The following is a 26,059-nucleotide window of genomic DNA, read 5'->3' as shown; positions in this document are numbered from 1 at the left end:
ATAATCTGAAACTTTTGGATGCAACCTTATCATAAGTGATAAAAAGCAATTGCATATTTTCCTGTAAACTTGTACTAGCATAAGATCATAAGAGGCCATGTGTTCTCAAGCAGTAATTTTTATGCCCTAAAAGTTTTTCTCCTCTCCTCTTTGGTTCTCTTTTAAAAAATATTTTTTCTTTAAATCCTATAAAGAACTTGATAGACCCTCACTCTAAAACCAAGACAGAATAGTGTCCTTAGATAATCCACGTTTATATTGGCAGTGACCTAGAGGCCAATGTGAATGTGGATTATGAGTTAAAGAAGGAAAATGAGTTACTATTACTAAAGACCTTTGTCTTTAAACCAAGATTCAATTAGGATGCTTTATAGCAATCCTTTATGAAAAAGATAGACACAAAAACAAGCACACCTAAAGGCTTTCCCCTATCCCTAGTCTTAAGGAGTATGAGTTAGCTATTCATGACCTTTTCCATGTGCATACAGATGTTTAGAGAGCTCCATTTCAAGCCTCTTCACAGTTGGTCAGCCTCAACAGCAGTGACCTTTAAGGAAGAAGGGCTTATCTTTAATCCGCATTTAATCAGTGGAGAAGACAAGTGGATCTTTTCATCCACTTACTAAGATGTCCTTTGCTACTTTTTGAAGCATCAGAAAGAACAAAGCACTGTGGCCAGACTAGTGGTTCTCACCAGTCACAGATAATTCATTTTTATAAGGCTGCTTTGTCATTACCTGTGAATTTAAAGGATAAAATTCATGTACCTTATGCTACATTTTTGCTACATAAAAAGAAATGTTTAAAAAAAAAACTTAATCCAGCAAACGTAACTCTTTAATCGGGATGCTAAGTGCTAATTCAGTTCTCATCATCTATACTTACTCAAGGTTGAACACCAGTAACATAGCTAAACTAGTGCGTAAGGTAAATCTGCTCTGTGCTTACACAAACCATATATTATTTGCTGTCAAAATGAATGCATTGTAATAACAGGAGAAATCTTGAGGATGACTCATATTGCCCGGGGCTTGGATTCCGATGGTGCTTTGCTGCTAGATATTGTTGTGAGTGGCTATGTCCTACAGCTTCAGACACCTGCTGCGGTCACTGTAAAGGTAAAATGCCAGGATAACTTGTCTTTGCTGCTTGTTAGAGTAATGATGAGTAGGAGTCAAAGGTCCATAGAATGAGCACGGATAACTTGTTCACTTTGTTGGGGAAATGTCCAAACTACTGAGGTTATAATAACTATCTGATTTTTGTTTAAAAATCTTCAGAGACAAGTTTTTACAAACTCTCAGTGGTTTTACCACCCTCCTTATCAAGACCAAGATCAAATACTTGATGTAAGATATTTAATTTTCTTTAGACAAAGAAGGTAGTAATTCTTACATAAACGTTTTTGTGTATTATCCCTAAAATATTTCAGAAATTAAAGGATAGCAATCGCTCTTTCCCATCTTTGTTCATGACCTACGACTTTGAGTCTCTTATTAAACTGAAATTTATGACAGCAAAATTATGAAACTATATTATAATTAAAGAGTTCAAACTTTGTTATTTCCTGAACACTACTGCACAGTTATTATAAGAAGTGTGGATTTGCTGCCCCTAATCCTTTTTCCCCCTCATTCTGCATTTCATAGTCCCCTTAAGGGGACAAAAAAAAATAGCAGGAGCCATACTGATCCTCGAATCCACATTGTTCTCCTTAGGATTACACAGAGGACTACGTTCAAACAGGTCCTGGGCAGCTATATGCCTACTCAACCCGGCTGTTCACCATTGATGGCATCAGCATCCCATACACATGGAACCACACCGTATTCTATGATCAGGCACGGGGAACAATGCCCTTCTTGGTTGAAACACTTCATGCATCCTCTGTGGAATCTGACTATAACCAGTTAGAAGAGACACTGGGTTTTAAAATTCATGCTTCAATATCCAAAGGTAATTTGATTCAAGGAAAATCCATATTTTTATGCCATCTAGTCATTCTAAAGGGTAAAATGAAATTCAAAATAAGGCCATTGAGGCCTACATCTAACATGATGGTATCAGGATTTTCATGTGTGTTGTTCAGTAAAACCCTCTGGAAAAGCCAACCCATTTGGAGTTCCAGTACATTTATTTTACTATTATACTTCTTATATACTACACGTTGGGGTTGCTGTTCTATTCTATATGTGCAGAAAGGGTTAAAAACACATGTGTCCAAATGCTTTTACTTCAAATAATAAAGTCCATTTGTTGTTTTGAATTTTATAATTGTCAAGAAATTTATTAAATTCCTGACACATAATGCAAAGGTATGTCTTAATCTAGTCAGAAAGAATTTCTATATTTTAAAAGCAGCTTTTTAAAACCATGCCGCAATAATCAGTATTCCAACTGTCATTTCTTGTTCCTGGAAGCTATAATTTTTGAACTGCTTTTCATTTTCTAAGCATGGTTCTGCAACTCTTGATCTAAGCAGTCGTTCTCTGCTGTGTGGTTCTTTGATGTGTCTGAGATTTCCTTTTCAGTCGTAAGAGCCACCACAGCAATTAACATTCCATATTCTGTGGCATTTTAATGCTGGGATGATTTTTGCATGTAGTCATGTTAGGTATTTAGTGTTTATGTGACTTTAAACTTTAGGCTCCCATGAGTTCACTTAAAAGGATTTACATTGACCTGGTGAATATGTTTTCCTGTGTGCCAGCTTTCCTAAAATAGAGCCAAGTAAATTTTAAACATCACTATTTTATCACGTTTAGCAGATATACTAAAAATTTGTTTTCAGTGTTTACTCGTTTCCATCAGTCATACTTATGACCATTTTTTTCTTCAGCTTGTATCAAACTGCTTCATAAAATTTGAGATCATAGTAATCTGAAAGTACGAGCACGGAGTTTTTGAGGTAATCACAGATTCATGAAGTCTTATAGCCAGTGATACACCATTGCCACCACGACCTCATTTTACTATTGCCATGCCTGTCATGCCACTTGAACAAAAGAAATGAGCCAACAGAAAGAAGAGTTACATTTTCTTTCCTCAATTATGCCTGCTTTTCAAATCTAATTTCTTTTTCTACTTTTTTCAATACTCATCTAATTAAAAAAAGATAACTGGGCACAAATAAGTCAATCTCTACCATCTGGAACTAGATTTAAAATGATTGATTTCTGAAACGTCATGTACACTTTAACTTTTTCCAAGCCTAAAACTGCTTAAAGGTCTTTGTGGCATCTTTTAGTGTGTTTGTTGGGGGATCCAAGTCCCATAATATAAAGAAACACACTGTATGACCTTTAAGACCCCTTACTGTCCTTAGACACTGTGACTCCGTGAATTACATCCAATATGTGTGTGTCATGGTTATTGACATAGTTCTTGTAAATTGTAAGAACTGTGTACTTACAATTTGTTTCTGAGCAACCATTAGGGGGCAAGCTTGCATTCCTGGTAGCTCAACTAGCAAACTGTTGAGTCTAGACGAGAGCTAAGTATGGTTACAGTAAAATTAGAAGCTTCTGGAGAGCTTGATGAAAGTTCAGATTTCTGGACACAAAGATTTTTGGTTTAACAAGTCCATGGTAGGGGGCCTGGGAGTTTGTATTTTTAACACAGACTCTAGATGATTCTAATATATGTGGTCTGCAGTCTGGCTTTTGGAGGCTACTGGTCAAGAAAACACAAATATAAGTAAATCTCTTTAAAATATTTTACATCTTTAAAATAAATTTCTTTAAAAAACTAAAAAGTATATATTTTACAAACAAATCAGAAAGTATCAAAAATTATAAAGGAAAATATAAATTTAACTACAAATTGTTAAAATTTCTTCATGGGGAGGAAAAAAGTCAAATGAGAAAGTAAAATATCCACCAAGAAAAAATACTTACATGTTATTGACAACAATGATTAACCTTAATACATACAAAGGTGCTTTAAAATCAGAAAGGGGCAAATAACCCTCAGTAGAAAAAGGCATAAAGGAAATTCACAAAAGAGTAAATAATGACAAATGTGAAGGAACTGTTTACCCTCATTAATAAGCAGGGAAATGTAAATTAAATCAATGAGTTATCATCATTTTCTGACTAGAACAAGGGTGATGACTGCCCACTATTACAGAGGTATGGAGAAATGAACACCCTTACACACTGCTGGCAGGGGGATAAACTGGTTCCACATTTCTGGAAGGCAGTATGTATCCAATAGCTTTTCAAATGTTCATATCTTTTCAGTTATCTCATTCTGGGAGCCTGTCCTATAAAAACCACAGAAATAGCCAAAGATGAATGCTTAGGAAGTTGTATCCAGTGTTATTTACAATAGAAAAATAATAAATATCCTCAAAGGAGGAAACAAATATGTAAGTTATGGCACAGCTATCTAATAATCACTTAAATAGTCCCTGAAATTGTTAAGAAATATTTGGCTCATTTATTCATTTAACAAATATTTGTTGAGTGCCTACTGTGTACTAATCATCATTCCAGGTGTTGACAGCCTCACTGTAAACAAGTAACAAAGGGGAATGTTCATGACCGTCATAATTGAAAAGCACTGGACAGTATGAGCCAAACCTGGGTTGCCCGCACCTGGGCGATTATAAGAAAATCTTTACACTGGTTCAACACAGATTCCCAGGTTTCTTTCTTGCCAATTCTAATAGGAGTGGGAACAAGAGAATCTGTATTTTTAATAGGATTTCCAAATGGTTTTTATAACTAGTAAACCTTGGCAATGATCAGTCTGTATATCCTAATTTAAGTTTTAAGTATGTGTTCATAAAATTGACTGGAAGGAAAAACATCACAATTTGTTCCATGTGACAAGACTATGGGAATTTTATACTTTTCAAAGTTTCTACTATTATCATACATTATTATAAACAAATAATTTAATTGCCTTTTACTACCTTGAAATAAAATTGTAACAATTGAAAATAACATTTTATAATATGAAATTAAAAGGAAAATAATTCATAACATATATTTTCATATGAAAATCTTTGGACCAAGGAGTGGTTGTATATTCAAACATACATACTGAATCCTAGTATGATTATTTTGGAAACATGAAGAAGTCTTAGTAATGCTCTGAATGAAACAGGGCAATCAGCCATCAATTCATATGCAAGTTGCATTCCTAGAAAATTCACTGTATATTTAACTCATGAAAAATGCTTAATATATGGCAGACACATTCAAAGCTTAGCCAATTACAGCTTTCTCACTTTCGTGAAAGTCTCGCAAGGCAAGGGACTAGTCATCTTGCAGGACTGCCTCACACATCGCGACATTATAAAGCCTGCCACAGGACCTGTCCCATTCACTAAATTTTAAGAGTCTTATCATGACAACCAAAGTATCTCCCAAAAAACTTCCCATATTCCACCTAAGAGAAGACGTCTCCCCTATCTAGAACCAAAAATCTAAAGCTACTCTCAGATAATAATTTATTAGGTTTACATGACATGTTTTTTCCACAGTTATGTCCCCAGGACAGTGTCCCACACAACATACCTGGTTGGATTAAAGAATGTATGAACAAATAACTAAGTGGAAACTGAATTGTGACATACACACACACACAGTAACCATGCAGTGATCACTTAGCAATATTCCCTAGATGTTTCTGTCCCATCTATCTTAGTACCACCTCCTGCATGAGCAGGAAGACTTGGATGCTTTCAGCAAAGAAGTTTCTTAACTAACCTGCTCTTGTTTGCTTTTTTTGTTTCTACATCTAACTCAAGTATTTTCTGTCACAATATGACTGGTTCCCTTTATTTTGACTACATGGAAAGGCAAACACCTAGTCACACATGGGGGATTTTGACCCCAATCTTCAATGTTGCAAATGGAGGAGATCCACAAAAGAAGGGAGTTTCTTCACTGTTTCTATTTTTCACTGGCACAAATTATTTTAAATCGCTTGAAAACAGCATTTCTCATTCTCTAGAATGAGTAAAACAGAGTAGTAATGGCTGGAAGAATAGGACTTTGCCTGTGGTAGTGCCTGGCATACACAGTTATCATGGACCATTTTTAGTTATCACAGAATAATTTTATTTAATTTTTATTGATGTAAACAACTGACACAGGAAATCTGTTTCCAGTGGCAGCTTGTCAACAATCTCTGGACTGTGATTCATGTAATTCTTGGTTGAGAAACTGGAAAATTTTTCCATGCCTGCTTATTTTCACCTATTGTATTTTTGCATGTGTCTCATCTTTGGCATATTTTCCCAGGGAAGATGATACTGGAAAGAAACCAGGGGCAACTCCTCTAATAAGCCAGTTAACTTTATTTTTCTCTCTGTGATAGGAGATCGCAGTAATCAGTGCCCCTCTGGATTTACCTTAGACCCAGTTGGACCTTTTTGCACTGGTAAGTACATAAATAAATAAAGGGTTTTCTTTTAACAAAAAGTCAGTATTAGATAGCATTTAATGGATATGTACTGCCCTTTCCTTAGGTTTTTAATCATCACAACAGTTCTGTAAACTTCCCATTTGACAGCTAAGGAAACTGAGACATAGAAAAGTCAAACTAGCAAAAATCACTCAGTGGCAGTGCCACATCTGAATTTAAGTTAATTGCAAAGCGCATGTTCTCTGAATTTGGCCACAGCCAGCTGTGTCAGCGACGGTGACTAAGCATAGATGTGGAGTAAGCTGAGAGGCAACACTGTACTTCATCTGATGGCTTGACTGCCATAAGTGTGAGAGAGCCACCTCCAACACTAAGTCACCTAACCCTAAAATTCATCATAGGACAGGCATGATTGTGGATCTATGACTAATGACTAAACCAATTTTATCCCACCAACGTACCAGTGCTAGAGAGGTACAGAGAAGTTAGCCACTAAGTAAATGGCTTGGGGAGCTTACATTTACATACACAGTGCTTTTCTTTCACTGGTAGGCAATATAATGTAGTCTTGTGATAAATAGGTGGTCTTATGACGGCCCAGGTTCAAATCCCAGCTCTGCCAATAATGACCTACATGATCTAAAGCAATGTATGTAACTTCTTTGTTCCTCAGTTTTGTTCTGCAAAATGAGGATAGTAATAAAATACTTATCTCCTAGGAATTCTGTGATGAAAGAGTTAAGGCAGGTAAAAAGCATTTAGAGCATAGATGAAATATTTTAGGACATAATCTAAGCACCTATTCACTATCAGGGATAACTCATATGCCTTATTATTTAGTGAATGTATTTTGTGGCACTTAAAGCATGTTCTGTTATATTTGATTCAACTTATTGGCCTCTATAAGCAATTATTTTTACTGGCTTTAGTAACTCCCAGAGAGTAGGGAGTTGACATGCCGATTTGGGCCTTTTTGTTTCTTCTTTCAGATGAGGATGAATGTGCAGCAGGAAATCCCTGCTCCCACACCTGCCACAATGCCGTGGGGACCTACTACTGCTCCTGCCCTCAAGGCCTCACCATAGCTGCGGATGGAAGAACTTGCCAAGGTATTCACAAATCCCATAGACACATTTAAACAAGGGGTCCAGGCAATCTTTGACCTAGAAAAGGTGATAGACCCATTCTCTTCCTTCCTACTACTTCTGCCCACACCTTGGCAACAAACAGAGAGGGTCTCCACTGGGCTGAGAAAAGAGAAGGTGGGAACACTGTGCATGTGCTGCCTGCATGTGGGGGGACTCTCAAGGCAGGGATATCTGGAGGATCTCACTCAAGATCTCGGAAGGGAGAAGTCACTTCTTTTTTGTTTGTTTGGGTTTTTTTGGGACAAAGTTTTGCCCTTGTTGCCCAGGCCTGAGTGCAATGAGGCGATCTTGGCTCATCGCAACCTCTGGCTCCCAGGTTCAAGCGATTCTCCTGCCTCAGCCTCCCAAGTAGCTGGGATTATGGGCATGCACCACCACACCCAGAGACTTTTCTTGTATTTTTAGTAGAGACGGGTTTCTCCATGTTGGTCAGGCAGGTCTCGAACTCCCGACCTCAGGTGATCCACCCTCCTCGGCCTCCCAAAGTACTGGGATTACAGGTGTGAGCCACCATGTCTGGCCCAAAGTAACTTCTTAAAAGCCACCTAATTTATAAGTGGCCTAATTAATCAGCCAGCCTATGAAGATATTAATCATACCATGCTGCTGTGAGTTGGTCAGCTATATAGCCCACCTCAAGTGACTCAACCAAAAACTTCAGTCCTTCTTGATCTTTCAAGTATCCTTCATTGCTTTTGGTTTCCCTATTTCACAGCAGGTTCTTAGGTTGGGTGTTCTTCAGCCCACCTCGGTTGAATGATTCCCTCTGTTGCAGATATTGATGAGTGTGCTTTGGGTAGGCACACCTGCCACGCTGGTCAGGACTGTGACAATATGATTGGATCCTATCGCTGTGTGGTCCATTGTGGAACTGGCTTTCGAAGAACCTCTGATGGTCTGAGTTGTCAAGGTATAAGAATGGAGGACTTTTATGTTTATGACAGTAAGAATGAGACCCCTTTTTGACTCCTCAAAAGTTAACTCCAAGAGGAAGGGACCACATAAAAGGGAGAGAGTGAGGAGTTATCCAGCCAGTGAGACTTCTGTCTCTCTGGAGAACTTAAACCTTAACTTCCTTTTATGTGTTTTATAAGTTGAGTTTCTTGATAAGCTCTTATTCAAGTACACTCTACAGCTATTTTAAATATGAATAGCAAAGTGGTTTTCGGTGACCATTGCCTGTCGGCATTTGAGAGAGAAGATCATACTGCACCGTCCAATAGAATCTATTTCATGCCGGGCGCGGTGGCTCAAGCTTGTAATCCCAGCACTATGGGAGGCCGAGGTGGGTGGATCACGAGGTCAAGAGATCGAGACCATCCTGGTCAACATGGTGAAACCCCGTCTCTACTAAAAATACAAAACATTAGCTGGGCGTGGTGGCACGTGCCTGTGATCCCAGCTACTCAGGAGGTTGAGGCAGGAGAATTGCCTGAACCCAGAAGGCAGAGGTTGTGGTGAGCCGAGATTGCGCCATTGCACTCCAGCCTGGGTAACAAGAGCGAAACTCTGTCTCAAAAAATCCCAAAAAAAAAAAAAAAAAAAAAAAAAAAAAAAAAAGAATCTATTTCATAAAATTCCATTGCATAAGACTTCCAGAATGTTTGTTGAAGGATATTTTTAATAGACTATTTTTTAGAGCAGTTTTAGGTTAGCAGAAAAATTGAGCAGTAAAGACACAGATTCCCAGATAACCCCTTCCCTCCACACACAGCCTTCCTCACTATCAGCATCCTACACCAGGGCAGTACATGTGTTACAGTCAATAAACCTACACTGACACATGATTATCACCCAGACTCTAGCTTAGATTAAGCTTCTCTTGGTGTTACACATTCTAGGAGTTTGCAAAAATGTGTAATGACATGTATCCACATGATAGTGTGGTACAAAATAGTTCATTGCCCTCAAAATTCTGTTCTTCACCAATTCGTTTCTGTTTCCTTCAACCTCTGAAAACCACTGATCTTGTTACTGTCTTCGTGGTTTTGCCTTTTCCAGAATGTCACATAGTTGGGATTATACATTGTGTAGCCTTTTCAGATTGGATTCTCTCACTTAGTACCATTTAAGATTCCTCCACTTGTTTTCATGGTTTGATAGTTCATTTCTTTTCATTGCTGAGTAATAAATATTCCATTGTCTAGACACAGAACAGTTTATCTACCTAGTGAAGGACATCTTAGTTGCCTCCAAGTTTTTGGAAAATATAAATAAAGCTACTATCAGGATTTTTCATAGAGGAAAAGACAGTAGATCCAAAACTGAATGTCTACCAATAGCAGAATAAATGAAGCATGGTACATCTACACCATGAACCATTGTGCAGCCATGAGAAAAATCAGACATAAAAAGGTATGTATAATTTTGCAGAAAAGAATGTGTAACTGGAAAAACAAGCAATAGCCAAAGGAAAAAGGAAATGGATCTATATATTTAGGTGGAGAGATTTACGTGAATGTAGAAGAAATAAATTATTATTCATACTATCTTGTTAATGTTTGTCTTTGGTGCACAAAAAGGGTAAAAATGGAGAAGGGAGCCCAAGCAAAGGATGAGGAAGAAGAAAAAAAAAAACTACACTAAGAAAATCTTTTAAAAGTATATGATCACTGTCAGGCACAGTGGATCACACCTGTAATCCCAGCTACTTGGAAGGCTGAGGCAGGAGAATTGCCTGAACCCTGAAGGCAGAGGTTACAGCGAGCTGAGATCATGCCATTGCACTCCAGTGTGGGTGACAGAGACTCTGTCTCAAAAAAGAATATATGATCACATCTGTGTTTATGTAAGTTAACACATTGTAGATTTTGAGAGGCTAAATTAAAAGATCCAAAATAAGAAACATGTACAAAATAACAGACACTGGCAATCTCGAGGTCTGGAATGTAAGGTGAGGAAGTGAAGAGCCAAACTAAGGTGGTTTTTCTTTTGAAGGGCTTGGAATATGATGAGAGAGAAGTGGTAGGAGCTTGAGATGAGTATGGACCTTAGAGGGAGGATCTGGTTATGAGAGAAAAACATGACTACAAGAAGGAAGAGCTTTATACCTACAGGTTTATTGGAAAGATGACTATAAGAAGGAAGAACTTTTATTATTTATTTTTATAATTTTAAGTTCTGAGATACATGTGCAGAACGTGCAGGTTTGTTACATAGGTATACACGTGCCATGGTGGTTCGCTGCACCCATCAACCCATCACCTACATTAGGTATTTCTCCTAATGCTATCCGTCCCCTAACCCCCCACACTCCCCTGACAGGCCCTGGTGTGTGATGTTCCCCTCCATGTGTTCTCATTATTCAACTCTCACTTAAGAGTGAGTACATGCAGTGTTTGGTTTTCTGTTCCTGTGTTAGTTTGCTGAGAATGATGATTTTCAGCTTTATTCATGTCCCTGCAAAGGACATGAACTCATCCTTTTTTATGGTGGCATAGTATTCAATGGCGTATATGTGCCACATTTTATGTAAAGGACCTCTTCAAGGAGAACTACAAACCACTGCTCAAGGAAAAAAGAGAGGACACAAACAAATGGAAAAACATCCCATGCTCATGGATAGGAAGAATCAATAGTGTGAAAATGGCCACACTGCCCAAGGTAATTTATAGATTCATTGCTATCCCCATCAGGCTACCATTGACTTTCTTGACAGAATTAGAAAAAAACATTACTTTAAATTTCATATGGAACCAAAAAAAAGAGCCCATCTAGCCAAGACAATACTAAGCAGAAAGAACAAAGCTAGAGGCATCACGCTACCTGACTTCAGTATACTACAAGGTATACTACAAATTATACTACAAGGCTACAGTAACCAAAACAGCATGATACTGGTACCAAAACAGTTATATAGACCAATGGAACAGAACAAAGCCCTCAGAAATAATGCCACACATCTACAACCATTGTATCTTTGACAAACCTGACAAAAGCAAGCAATGGGGAAAGGATTCCCTATTTAATAGTGTTGTGAAAACTGGCTAGCCATATGCAGAAAACTAAAACTGGACCCCATTCCTTACACAAAAATTAATTCAAGACGGATCAAAGACTTAAATATGAGACCTAAAACCATAAAAACCCTAGAAGAAAATCTAGGCAATACCATTCAGGACATAGATCTGGGCAAAGACATCATGACTAAAACACCAAAAGCAATGGCAACAAAAGCCAAAATTGACAAATGGGATCTAATTAAACTAAAGAGCTTCTGAACAGCAAAAGAAACTATCATCAGAGTGAACAGACAACCTACAGAATGGGAGAAAATTTTTGCGATCTATCCCATCTGACAAAGGGCTAATATGCAGAATCTACAAGGAGCTTAAATTTACCAGAAAAAAAAAAAAACATCAAAAAGTGGGTGAAGGATATGAATAGACACTTCTCAAAAGAAGACATTTGTGCAGCCAACAAACATATGAAAAAGAGCTCATCATCACTCGTCATTAGAGAAATGCAAATCAAAACCACAATGAGATACCATCTCACACCAGTTAGAATGGTGATCATTAAAAAGTCAGGAAACAACAGATACTGTAGAGGATGTAGAGAAACAGGAACACTTTTACACTGTTGATGGAAGTGTAAATTATTTCAACCATTGTGGAAGACAGTGTGGGGATTCCTCAAGGATCTAGAACCAGAAATCCCATTTGACCCAGCAATCTCATTATTGGGTATATACCCAAAGGATTATAAATCATTCTACTATAAAGAAACATGCATACATATGTTTATTGCAGCACTATTCGCAATAGCCAAGACACGGAACCAACCCAAAGGCTCATCTATGATAGATTGGAAGGACTTCTAAAATGCATAGGAAGAGGGAATGATTGATGGACCACAGTCCTCATCTTAGTGAGGAAGTGGAAGATGGGCTGCAGAGCTCAAAAGCTGAAATAGAGGGACTTTTCTTCGGTGGGAGAAGAGGGCTTTCTCCCTCTGGGTCTGGTGGGAAGGAAAGGAAAGAAAGTACAAAACCACAGGCAGGTGCCCAGGAATTTGAGGAGTTCATGCCTGCACACTCTTTTTGCTACACTATGACCCAGATGGTGTTTGGGAAGTACAATTTTGCAGTGACTGCAAATGAGGAGAAATGCTGATGTTAATGCAGTCAGGCACAAGGTGATAAAGACCTGCACCAGGCTAATAGCAGCAAGAAAGGGGAAGAAGGGTCAGTTGCAAAAGACCTTAGTGTTGTTGGGGGTTTTTTCCCCTGTCTTCAGTATCCCAGTCTGTCAGTAACATTCCAGGACTGAAACTTCCTAGAAACAGGAGTGAGAGCCATATGGCAAAACACTTAAAGTAGAGGACTATTTCACTGACATAGTTGTGTATCATTAGCAGATGTCTACCTTTAAGAGTCTTGTAGAGAGATACCCTATCCAGCAATTAATTCCATCAAGTATTTAGCAGATTACATGAGTGCAAATATATTGGATAGGTTTTAGAGAAGATCTTAAATGTGGTAGTGACCAAGATCATTAAAAGGATAAACATTTGGGGTAAATTAACTCGGGTTTCCTAGTAGGATATAATGAAACTTTTATTTTATTTAACAGATATTAATGAATGTCAAGAATCCATCCCCTGTCACCAGCGCTGTTTCAATGTCATAGGAAGTTTCCACTGTGGATGTGAACCTGGGTATCAGCTCAAAGGCAGAAAATGCATGGGTAAGAAAAGGGCTTTGAATTTAAAGGAATGACACTTTTATAACTTCTTAATGATGTCTGATCTAAATGCATAAGCTGTGTCTTGGTACTGAGTCTCATATAGGATATCAAGCATGCATCATGTATGTAATCTATGCAAAACAAAAATGAAGACAAATGCCATGTTTTATGAGTTTTTCTAATTACATACCGATTCTTCATAACATTTTCTATTTTTTGCAAAAGTATTATATACATATATGTATACATTTGTATACATACATGTTACGTATACATGTGTATATCCATTTGTATACCTATATGTATACACTTGTACACATATACATTTGTATACACACATGTATATATGTTAATATGGTGTATATTTTATTTTTCTAGGAGGAGGAAATGGTTGGTATGGCTATCTGCTCTGTGAAGCAATGTTTTTTGTTTTTGATTTTTATTCTGTTTTAAAGTGTGTTACATACATTGTTGAATTTAAGCACTTTAACCTTATACAATGACTATGCAATGAATATATATATAATATATATAATATAGGGATGTTAATACATATATCTATGATATATATATATTTTCATATATATAATATTCCTAAATCCTATATATATATTTTTTTAATCCCTAAAATCCAAAAGTATGATTTTTCTGGAAAAGTGGATAAATAATTTTTTCAATCTACATTACTTTGTTCTTTTATCAAGATGTGAATGAGTGTAGACAGAATGTATGCAGACCAGATCAGCACTGTAAGAACACCCGGGGTGGCTATAAGTGCATTGATCTTTGTCCAAATGGAATGACCAAGGCAGAAAATGGAACCTGTATTGGTGAGTGGCTGGCTGTTTCTGTGACTGATATCAGTTTACCATCAATGAGTCAAGTAAGGTATTAATTTTAAAACTAATGATTAGAGTAAATTTAAACTAACAAGGAAATCTTTCTTTTCCATAAGTACTCCCAATTTCTAGGATAACTGAGCTCTCTCTGGGTCCCAGGGTCATGACTATTCCTGGAAATGGAAGCTTGCTATGAAAACCTGTGACCACTTTGAGCTCCCATCAATTAAACATTTGGTTTACATAGTTTAATGTCCACAGCATTGATACTATCTCACATAATTTCTAACATGAAATTTAGCATATATGTTAAGAATTTCATAAAGGGTAAGAAAAATGTTTGTAGAGATTTATTAAAATTCAAAATATAATTATTTTGGTACTACATATTCTTTAACTGTCAAATCCATGACCAAACGAATTATAATTTACCCAAAATTTATGCTTTGCCTGTCTATTCTGCATCTGCTGAGTTAGCAGATGTCACATTAATGATCAGACAAAAACGTAAATTATATTTCTCCCTACGTTTGTTCTGTGTATGCGGAACATACAATTCTGTACCAGCCAACCCGAGTTAACACAGCTAGCAACTGCAGAATTTACAACAATAAAAGAGTACCATTCCTGATCTCATTCCTGCTAAAAAGAAAAACACACAGGAGAAAGAAATAATTTATGGGTTAAATTGGCCTACTCCACTGCCTCTACTGTAACCCCCTCTCCAAAATAAACCAAAAAAACAAAAATCTACAATGCAAGGTGAATGAAACACCATAAAGAAGGGCAAATAAAATTGCACAAGAATATCCGAGAGAGTGACTCTATCCAATTGGAGTCACTATGAAGGAGGTTGTGGAAATGATCACATTTAAATACAGATTTGGATGGAATGTTACTAGATGGAGAGGGATAAAGGAAAGCAAGAAAGCCCTGCACAAGAGGGGAAGAGCTGAACTTGGGATACAGTGTTAAAACTTATGGTTCCTTCTTCGCACCTATCTAAACTTGGACAAGTCTTACGATCACACAGAAATTTGAGTTTCTCATTGTAAAAATAGCACAGTTTTTCTTTAAAAACAATCAATTCTAAAATATTGATTAATAAAATTATAGTATATCTTGAATTTGTTTCAAAACAGTATGATAAGGTTGTGGGGTATGGATATAGATGAAGGAATATTGGCCATTGGTTGATAGTTGTTAAGTTCATGGTGGTTTCGTATAATTTAAAAAAACAGCTGGTGATGGGAATTGAAGTATCAGATTTCAAAGATTTGTTTCAGCTCTCACACTATAGATATAGGTCAGTACTTTCCTTATCTTTTACGAGTAGCAGCCAACTCCATCAGAAGCTTGACACCACACTGGCCAACACGGTGGAACCCCGTCTCTACTAAAAACACAAAAATTAGCTGGCTGTGGTGGCGCATGCCTGTAGTCCCAGCTACTCTGGGGGCTGAGGCGGGAGGAGTGCTTGAACCTAGCAGGCAGAGGTTGCAGTAAGCTAACATTGCACCACTGCATTCCAGCCGGGGTGACGAAGTGGAAAAAAAAATGCAGTGGTGCAATGTTAGCTCACTGCAACCTCTGCCTGCTGGGTTCAAGCAATCCTCCCGCCTCAGCCCCCAGAGTAGCTGGGACTACAGGTATGCGCCACCACACCCAACTAATTTTTGTATTTTTAGTAGAGACGGGGTTCCATCTCAAAAAAAAAATAAGAGTAACAGCCAACTCAGACCATCATGCACAGTTACATGTAACTGCAAATATTTTAGTAATATTGACCCTAATTATGTATAACATTAATTAGACATGAAATGAGTTGAAAGATCAGAAACTGTTTAAGAAGCTACAGCAAAAATCTAGCTGGGTGGGAATGGAAATGGGGAGATACATGGTTTTGATTGAAGGAAATAGAACCACCCAATCTTGGCAACTGAGAGAATAAGTTAAAGATGACTGACCATAGTACTTTGTATATAGCAAATGTTCAAACTAATACTAGAAACTCTTTTAAAAGAAATACTTTTTTTTTTCTTTTTGAGAAGGAGTCTTGCTGCATCGCCCAGGCTGGAGTGCAGTGGCACAATCTCGGCTCACTGCAACCTCCACCTCCCAGGTTCAAGCAATTCTTCTGCCTCAGCCTCCCGAGTAGCTGGGATTACAGGCGCCCACCACCACGGCTGGCTAATTTTTGTATTTTTAATAGAGGTGGGGTTTCACCATCTTAGCCAGGCTGGTCTCAAACTCGTGACCTCGTGATCCACCCACCTCAGCCTCCCAAAGTGCTGGGATTACAGGCATGAGCCACTGCACCCAGCCAAAGAAATGCTTTTCAATAGCAGGAATACAGAACATCATTTATCATTTAAAGCTTGCTGGACTTGAAACACAGGAGTGCTATTATCATAAATAGGGGAGTAAGGATAAGGCTCTGAGGGTGTGCTGGGTTTGAAGTAGTGGTAAAACAAGGGAGATGGAGATGTCGAACTAGCAGCTAGAAACATGTAACTGTAGATCAGACGCAATATAGAACTATTGCTCCCAATCTGCCTAAATTCTAGTCATTTGTATAAATAAGAGGCAAAAGGAGGAAGGGGTATAGAGAAGGAGAAAAAAAGAAAGCTGAGAATTAAACTCTTTGCATAATAAGGAGCCAGTTAGTAAGTGGCAAAGCTGGGACTTGAACCCAGGTTTTCTGATTCCAAGTAGTAACCTGGTATGATCTCAACTACTTGGTGAGAAAGACAACCTTTGGCAATTCTACAGGATGCAACTTTAAATACAATGACTTTTGGTTTGAAAGAGGAAATGTCACTTGTTATTGCCTCCATGTCTGTAGATATTGATGAATGTAAAGATGGGACCCATCAGTGCAGATATAACCAGATATGTGAGAATACGAGAGGCAGCTATCGTTGTGTGTGTCCGAGAGGTTATCGGTCTCAAGGAGTTGGAAGACCCTGCATGGGTAAGTTAATAGGAACTTGTTGAGTAATAAAGCTACTAATGTGATTACCTAGCCTTACCAACTCGCTCTGGGCCACTCATATCATCAAATGGTCTTTTGTTAAAAGGTATGTAAATTGGTTTAAGTCATTCAATATAATTTGGATACTTCTTCAGAGACTTAATACTGAGCTCAATTTACACTGAAATTTCAAGTGATAATAATCACTTACTGTGTGTTTGCTATACACCACACATATCAAAGTGAGGTTCTGATACAGTTGCCATAACAACTTAATTATCAAGATTATCTCATTATTTCTCTATGCACATGACTTAAATGTTTGCATAGATACACTTTACTTGAGTATGAAGTATAATTGTATGGAGTATGAAAGTTTAGGTGTGAAGTATTAAAACAGGGACACAATTTAAACAAATTCATAATTATTACTTTATCGTGTATTTGATGCTTACGGTGTGCCATTCCCTTTGCTAAAAATACCTCTTTCATTTCTCCCCAATTGCCTGTTCGTTTTCATCTTGATTATAGTTGAATATGAAGGCAAATAGAAAATATCTATAAGAAGATAACCACTACGTTTGGTAAAAATTAATGCATTTATAATCAAGAAACTGATCTATCAAATTGTAGTCTTCCTTAGAATATTTAACTGCACTAAAATAATTGTGTGGTCTTTTACATACTAGCTTCTGGGTTTCATGCTATGGTTTTCAAATTGGTTGCCTTGTTATCTACTTAACCATTATCAATAGCAGATTCTTCCAGAAAGACTTAGCTCTGCCTTTATGCAGTCCCTGGCATAGTACTTTGTATGTAGCAAGTGTTCAAAGTAATACCATTACTAGAAATTCTTTTAAAAGAAATGCTTTTTAATAATAGGAATATGGAGCATATCTATTTAGATATTATCATTTATATATAGGTTAACATCTTGATCAGCCATAACTGACTTGTCAGAATGAAATACGTGTATTTGTTCACTAATTTGACCAGCAGTTGGATCTCAGACATTGGGCTAGGGAATAAAACAAGGAAGAATGCAGAACCATTGCCTCCAAATAGAGCTAAAATATTAATTTTTACCTACTAAAATAGTTTTTAAAGCAAAATTTCCACTTTATTCTACCTTTCTATATTCTTTTCTTTCATGCCACTGTGGTGATGAATTAAAGAATTTGGTTTTCTTTCACTTTTCCAATTTATAGGAAGAGTTGCAAGTACAGACTCCATGTGCTGACCTAGCAAAGAAGATAACTTTTTAAAATGTTATGGGTTTGGTCAGTTTATATCTTAGGGAGAACTGGTTCTATGTCCTTGTTTTCTTCTTTTTAATCTTTTGGGGGAAAATGTGCTTGGCTTGTTTATTAATTCAAAATTATTAATTCAGAAATAAGAAAATTTTAGTCTGTAGTTTTGCCAATAATCCTACTTCTAAAACTCATACTGGTATGGAAGATTAGAGACACTAGTTACCAATATTATAACTAAATGCAAACTAGAGATGTGATTTCATATTCCCTTTACTGACAGAATTAAGATCTACATTAGCTTTTGAGCTCTGGTTTTCATGTATTTAAGACCACATTTTCCCATATTTGTTTGTTTGTTTGTTGCTTTCTACTGTTTACAGCTTGATTTGGCACATGATATCAAGCCCATTCCTTCATTTATTCAACAAATGCTTATTGAGCACCGACTTTATGCTACATTATGGTCCACATTGTAGGATTACATCACTCAACAGGGCAGACCAGGTCTCCGTCCTTGTGGAGTTTACCTTTCAGGGAGAGAAAGAAGAATCACAAAACAAATATACAATTCCAGATAGTGACATGTACTTTAAGGAAACATAAAACAGAGTAAGGAGAAAGAGGGACCCATGTTGGGGTAGCAGCACTGTGATCCAGGCAGCCTCTCTGAGAGACTGGACAAAAGGAAAGAGCAGCCACTGTGGGAAGGTCTGAGCAAAGTGTATTCCAGATGGAGGAGAAGCCAGGGCAAAGTCATTCAGAAAAGAATGCGCTGACCATAATCAAGGAACAGCCAAGGGGTCAGGTGGTTGGAGCAAATGTAGGCAGAGGATGAGGAGGGTAAAGAATGTGATGGGAACACATGGAAGGTCTTGGGCAGACAAGCAGTATGATGTGGTGTACATTTGGAAAAGATCATTCTGGCTGCGGTGTAGAGAATTAGGAGGGCAATGATGCTTGCAGAACGACCAAGTCATTTACATAAAAATGTAAAAATAAAAGTAGTTACATATTTTTAATTATATATGGACGTATTAGAAAGCTTCCAACATTGTCAACCGGTAGAAAAATCAGAATTCCATCTGAAATATTTATCAAAAGAGAGAAAAAATAAGAAATTTCCCAAATGCACACGTATGATTGTGTTAAGAGGTACTATCTGAGACAATTTTTTACAAGTGTAATTTGATGAAAATGATTCTACACTCTCTTGTGCCTTTTCTTCCCCAAAGGAAGATACACAAATTTTACCAATTTAAGATGTCTCTACCTAGTTGAACTAAGAAAGCTCAGTGTAGTATTCCTAAGATTTAAAATGTTAATGTTACACTTAGAATTACATGTAAAAATGGATACCAAATTAGCCCAAACTGATCAGGGAGACAAGGCTGAGAACAGAGTTCCTTAGATCTTGAGGCGTCACAACTGAAAGTCACAGGAGTATGGATTCACAGAACTAGTGTGTCTGGTTCTCTCAGCCACTTGCTGCAATGTGAATGTTCAAATAAAACGTGTGCATATGAGGTAGTATTTAGGGGGAGATTTGCAGAATCTGTCTATATATTCATAACTGAATGATTACAGCTTTCTCAAAAGTTCACAACACTTGAGGAGAAATTACTGTACGCCTGGCTTTGGAGGGTAACAATGTCTTCAGTTTGTTTCACAAACTCATTCTTTATTCCTGTGTTTTGTGTGTGTATGTTTGTTTTTTTTTTCTCTTTTTTATGTATCATGGCACACGAGCAGACATTAATGAATGTGAACAAGTTCCTAAACCTTGTGCACATCAGTGCTCCAACACCCCCGGCAGCTTCAAGTGTATCTGTCCGCCAGGACAACATTTGTTAGGGGACGGGAAATCTTGCGCTGGATTGGAGAGGCTGCCAAATTATGGCACTCAATACAGTAGCTATAACCTTGCACGGTTCTCCCCTGTGAGAAACAACTATCAACCTCAACAGCATTACAGACAGTACTCACATCTCTACAGCTCCTACTCAGAGTATAGAAACAGCAGAACATCTCTCTCCAGGACTAGAAGGACTATTAGGAAACCTTGCCCCGAAGGCTCTGAGGCAAGCCATGACACATGTATAGGTAAATGTCAGCCGTATTCCATCTCCTTTCTGTGGGCTCTCTTACTGATCAGAGTCAAAGTCTGCGTACAGCACCTGTGATTGTTTGGGTGCAGTGAACTACATTTGATCCCAAGTCCTTAATGACTCAAAATTTTAAGATATTTATTTTGGCGCCTAAAACTATTACAGACTTGAGTCAAATAAATTGTGTATTTATATGTGGGCATTCTAATAATTTATTGTGTTATAGTAAGTTTCTCTGTTTGATCACCCTGAAAGCGTTACTAAATTTAATGCTATATAGACATGAATTTCAGTGGTGTCCAGAATATGATTTATTTAAAAGAGAATATAAATATTGCCATATAATATAATGCTATCAGATTATGGCCACATCTGATTGATGCAAAAGCAGTGGTTTAAAAGTGAAAGTTTCAGCTTCTCGGTTCACTGCTTGTTCTGTATGACAACTAACATCCCATTGACTGTTGCTCCACAGTCCCCATGGAATTGCTGTTTGATTATTGTGTAGGTTTGTATGTCACTGAAAAGGTAATATGAGTCGGGACAAAACTAAGTTGCTTCCATTGCTCTAAAATATGTGCTTTCAGTATCTCCATCTAAATTCACAAGTCTACAACTTCATTTGTTTGCAAAAGTGAAGTATAATTTTTAACTTAAGAATTGAGACCTTGTTTTCAGTTAAGTTGCAAACATTACCATCTGTCACTCATGCAACTCAGTTTTCTGTGAACGTCTCCATTTTGCATGTCATTGACCTAGTCACCAAGGGGAATTAGCAAGCAGGAATTAGTTTTAATTTTTGTTAGCTGGGAAAAGAAACCAAAGAAAGCAAAGAAGGCAAGCAGGAGGGAAATAAAGGGGGAATGAAGAAGAAACTGCTTAAAGACCACCATGCCAGCCTCATTTTCTTACATTTCTCATAGTGTTCTGCACTTTGCTTACTCTCTAGTAACTATGCTTTCTGCTAAATATTTCTTTTGAACATTTTAAACATGTCTTCTCCTTCTATCTTCAATTTTTGTTGTTTCTTTTTCCACCCTTTCCCAAGTCGTGTTCCTGTATTACTATCTTCTCAGATGTACTTCCTGGTCAACCTTAGGTGGATTCGTCTTCTCATATCATCTCTACTCAGTTGGAGCCTCAGTCCCTCTGGACACTCAAACTTTACCCTTTGCTTTTTAGGTTCATATAAAAATATGCACTTTTCTGTCTAGATACTCTGATGTACCTGCAGCTTAATATAAAGGCTATGGAAACTTCTCCCTTGTGATTAGCTTCCCAGAGTTGCTGACAGTGCTGGTTTCTTCTACTCACCAAACATTAATGCATTCATTGACAATCCTCTATATATTTTGTTGCATGTGGTCAAATACTGTTTAATTGCTAAATACGTGGATTCCAGCGTTCTTGCTAGTATGCTAAACAGCACTTCAATCTGCTACAAATCAGAGTTTTGGTAATTTTTTATGCCCACAATTTTGATCTGACACTTCATTAAAGTTTTTCACTATTCTTTTGTTGACAGAATTAACATCTGACATTTTGTCTTTCAGAGTTTCTTCCAAATAATCATTCCCGCTAGAGGGTTTTCACACCTTAGGTAATAGGTTACCATCCCGTTCTCAGCCTTCATTGTAGACAAGCACTTTCTTCTGTTCTACCTTTACTTTCCTGGCCAAAACTCTTCATTATGAAAAATGAATCAAACCACACCCTCCACACTATACACCATTAGCTGGTTCCTTCCAAATTATCAGAAGGTCCAACTTATTTTAAGAAAGTTTCCTGATTAATAACCCATTTCTCTACTTCTTCATCAATATCTATGGCTGAAGTTTCATCACTTATAACATTTATAGAGTCTTATAAATGTTTTCTGTCTTTCCGTTTCTGTTTAACCAGCGTTATGTTATCACAATCGTCTTCCTCAGACTGACTTCTGCTATTTGAGGCAGCCACTATTTCACAGTAACGGTCAATCTAAAGTAAAAATTTATAGCTAGTCCATTATTGGGTATTTACGTTTCTTTGGGGACAATTAATGGGCTTAAACATGTCTTAAAATATGGTATTTTATAGTATTGGTACTGATGAAGAAATTTACAGTAAGATTGCAGACAGCTTTGGAATTACACACAAGACCAACTTGCAATAAACACCAAATGCTTTTAATTAACTATCTGGGATAGACAAGTTATGAAAGATTCAAATTAACACTGTGAAATATAGTTAGACTTGGGCTAAAATTTAGTTTTTGAAGAAACTGATTCCAAAGATAACAGGAAAAATGAACATTGCATTGCTTCTGAATGCAGAAATCACATTTGGGGGCACTTTAAAATTCATACTTGGGAAAGCCCTGTGTTAACTACTTGTAGTTCAACATCATTTGCATTTCTGTTATTTTAGGTTAAAGCCGATTTTAAAGGAAAGAAGTAAAAACTCACACAAGTCACAGAATCAACACTTTGGTTAACTAGCCTTCCACTGGTTGGTGTATGTTCAGACTATGAGCAAATTTTAATTTTAGTCAAAGCAAAACATCTCTGGGACAAGATCTCTTTAGCCTCCCAAATCACATACCTCATCTTTAAAGCAAATATCAATTTAGAATTGTCATCTATTCTCCCCCTCCTTGTTTGCATGGCTTTGCTTAATAATAGCAGACAGCCCTTTCTAGACTACTTTCCTATATATTACTATATATGAACCTTTCAACAAAATTGTGATGCAGGGCTGATGGTCTCAAGTATCTCTTTTGACAGAAGAATAAACTGAGATCTTGGGAAGTTAAAAGGCCTGCCAAAAGTAACACAACTATATATGTAGGTACTTGTCATTAGTACATTAGAATCGCGTAAAAAACTTGAATATTTTTATCACAAAAATAAAGCCATTTCCATGTGATATCTGTGTATGCGAAAGCTATGCACGGGTGGGGCTGCAGGGAAAGAGAGCGCCAATGTTTAAATACAATAAAAACAAACACTCCTTTTTGCAATTAATATTAATAAGAACATTATCTTTTAGGTAATCTCTACTATTTCATAGTTTCATACTTCCGTGGTTTAGGATCCTGTCTAAATTTGTTTCCTCTGTCATGTCACTCTTACTTAACTAATATAAAAATTGACCATTTTGGGACTTCAGCATATATGTGCTTACACACAAAAGAAATGTTCATATTTTGTAATATAGTACTGTGTATATAGTACTATGTTTAATATTTTTATAACGTTAGAAAAAGATCTTGATAGAAAATAGCTCTGAGCATTTTTTAACATACGACTATAAATTCACCAAGTTTTTCTAATGTGTATCAACCACCTGATGAGAGTTGTCTCTGTCACAGGGTCTGCTTTTTTCTTTTGTGGTGACACTCTCTGCCTTCTTTCTGAACAGATATTGATGAATGTGAAAATACAGATGCCTGCCAGCATGAGTGTAAGAATACCTTTGGAAGTTATCAGTGCATCTGCCCACCTGGCTACCAACTCACACTCAATGGAAAGACATGCCAAGGTGAGAAAACATTGCGATGTTTATTGTTGGAACTTGGCTAAAAACCAACATAGAGTGTGAGGAGCTTTTTGGAATAATCACTTTCCTAGTGGCTTCCCCTTCTTTCCCATTCCCATGGATCAGAATTATGTTCAGACATTGCTTTTGGGAGCAGGAGAAGCAGTGGGAGAACAAGCCAGCAAATAGTTGAGAAACATTTTTGGTATGGTCTTACTAGAAGGAGCAAGAATGCCTAAGCCAGTTCTTATTATATATTTTTAAAACTTAGTGGGAATAGATCCCTTCAAACTTTTTTTCACGTCACTAAAATGGAAGAGAAAAATGAGAAGGTTACTCAGTAAATTTACTTCAGTGTTAGGCATTATTTTATATGTTGTCTCTCTTATTAGACTTATTTTTAGAGTGATCAGTTTGGTAATTAATTAAATGATTCATTCATTCATTGAGTCTACATTGATGTGGAACAATTATGTGCTAGCCTTGCAGGATTGAAGCAGGTAAGATATAGTCGCCCCCTTTAAGAGCTTACAGTCTAGTGGAGACAGACATGTAAATAAATCAAAATATAGCTCACAGAGTTTTGGGCAAAGTATAGCAATGACAGAAAGAAAAAAACATTAATCTCAGTAGTTCCTTTTTTACACAAAATTGTGAAAAGAGCGTCGTAATTTGGTAAGGTTGATTATATTGCAACATGTACTTATATTAAAGAGAAAGAACTTGTATAACTCCTAAAAATCTTCTAAGAAAACCCTTGAATTTTGTAGACAAAATCTAGGAGTATTATGTAGGTCTTAATACGCTTTTGAATTGTATTAATTTGTGTCATGGAAAACTACATCCTTTTGTAAAGTATAGCAAATAACAGCTCCAAAAGAGTGCTTTCTCAGCAGCAATTAAATTTAGATTGAGTTTTTTCTCTTTATGGGCTTCACAAAAGACATGCTAGGATGCAGCTCATGGAAAATGCGTTCCAGGAGGCAAAACCAGGGTGGACAGTGGCTTCATCCTGGTTACCATGAGCACCGCCACCTCACCCCATGCCACTCTACCCCACCCATTCTCTTATTCACACGCCCTGAGAGCCCCCACTGGTCTCATGGGCTGGAGATGAAACATGAAGCTGAGTAATAACCTTTGCTCTGGGCCATCAGTCACCAAACATGTATTAAGAACCTACCCCATGCAGAGAATTTTACTCAGATTTAAAGTACTAGCATAATTTATTTAGTCATATTGTTACCTTTTTCCAAAGCAACTGTTATTTCATTTTAATCAGCAGTATAGGTATGTCAAAGGCAATCATTTGCACCCATTCTAATGGGCACCCATTAGATAATTGTACCCATTCCAAAACTAATTCTCAGAGTGATGTGAGCCTTGACGTCCTAGCACAATCAAGAGCAGAAGTAGGACTTGACCTCAGATCTGCATGTCTAGAATTGTCCTTTGTCTGTGGGATGATGTGAGCGCCAGGTACACTGCACTGGGGCAGCAGGATGGGGAGAGAGCACTTTGTCCAGATGTTATCACTTTCCCCAGTTCTTTAACCCAAGAGTCTTTGTGAGGGACTGGCAATGCCCATACTAAAACTACACTCCCTGCAGTTACTCCAGGCACCAAGGAAGGCAACAGGGCAGTCACCGGAGGATTTGGAATAACCACTCGAAACACACAACCCCTTAGCCAGATTTTAAAGGTTATCTTTTATTCTCACTAGAGAATTTTCCTCCCTTTCTAAATTGTGCCAGTTTATTTTTTCAATTGCCTTTGTCACTCATTTAGTTCAAAACGTTCTTCAGCTTTCAGTTGTGCTACAGAGAAAGGAAAATAACGTGGACAAATCAGAAACAGGTGTCACTTGAAATGTTTGCAATTTAAATGGGTTACATATTTTTGAGGTTTTAAAAAGACTTGAGAGAAAACAATTATGCCTTTTTCTTTGCCCTAAATAATAACTTGCGTTCTTTTTATAGTTTTAGAAAGTGTTTGAGGCATTTATGAGGAACAAAAGACTGCTTTTTATTTGCGTATGATTTTTTAAAAGATTTTTACTGATAGAAATGTCAATAATAAAAGGAAAATTAAAGTGAATTTGACATTGAACAAAGACAGAAACTCTAGTCAAAAGTGGAAGTCCCTAGACTGCAAAA

At 37.2% G+C, this 26,059-nt stretch overlaps 1 protein-coding gene and 1 long non-coding RNA gene across 8 annotated transcripts in view; one reads left to right on the top strand and one right to left on the bottom strand.

Moving 5' to 3' along the window:
* The window catches only part of LOC116560285, a 148,178-nt gene that overhangs the window by 14,399 nt on the left and 107,720 nt on the right, over positions 1-26,059 (bottom strand). The window lies entirely within an intron of this gene.
* HMCN1 (hemicentin 1) overlaps positions 1-26,059 on the top strand; it is a 528,603-nt gene that overhangs the window by 495,988 nt on the left and 6,556 nt on the right. For 4 of the 6 annotated variants that reach the window (XM_032291619.1, XM_032291616.1, XM_032291620.1 and 1 more), the window contains 10 exons: positions 997-1,118; positions 1,719-1,956; positions 6,331-6,393; positions 7,368-7,487; positions 8,302-8,436; positions 13,100-13,213; positions 13,918-14,043; positions 16,898-17,026; positions 20,029-20,379; positions 23,787-23,906. In XM_032291619.1, the coding sequence (XP_032147510.1) occupies positions 997-1,118; positions 1,719-1,956; positions 6,331-6,393; positions 7,368-7,487; positions 8,302-8,436; positions 13,100-13,213; positions 13,918-14,043; positions 16,898-17,026; positions 20,029-20,379; positions 23,787-23,906 (1,518 nt within the window). The remainder of the gene's footprint in view (positions 1-996; positions 1,119-1,718; positions 1,957-6,330; positions 6,394-7,367; positions 7,488-8,301; positions 8,437-13,099; positions 13,214-13,917; positions 14,044-16,897; positions 17,027-20,028; positions 20,380-23,786; positions 23,907-26,059) is intronic. The other 2 variants (XM_032291617.1, XM_032291618.1) reach the window with 2 other exon arrangements.

Source organism: Sapajus apella, unplaced genomic scaffold (genome assembly GCF_009761245.1).
Source record: "Sapajus apella isolate SASKATOON/1434 unplaced genomic scaffold, GSC_monkey_1.0 scaffold25, whole genome shotgun sequence".
Lineage (NCBI taxonomy): Eukaryota > Metazoa > Chordata > Mammalia > Primates > Cebidae > Sapajus > Sapajus apella.
Note: the sequence above shows the minus strand (reverse complement) of the source record. Positions and strands in the feature narration are given on the sequence as shown.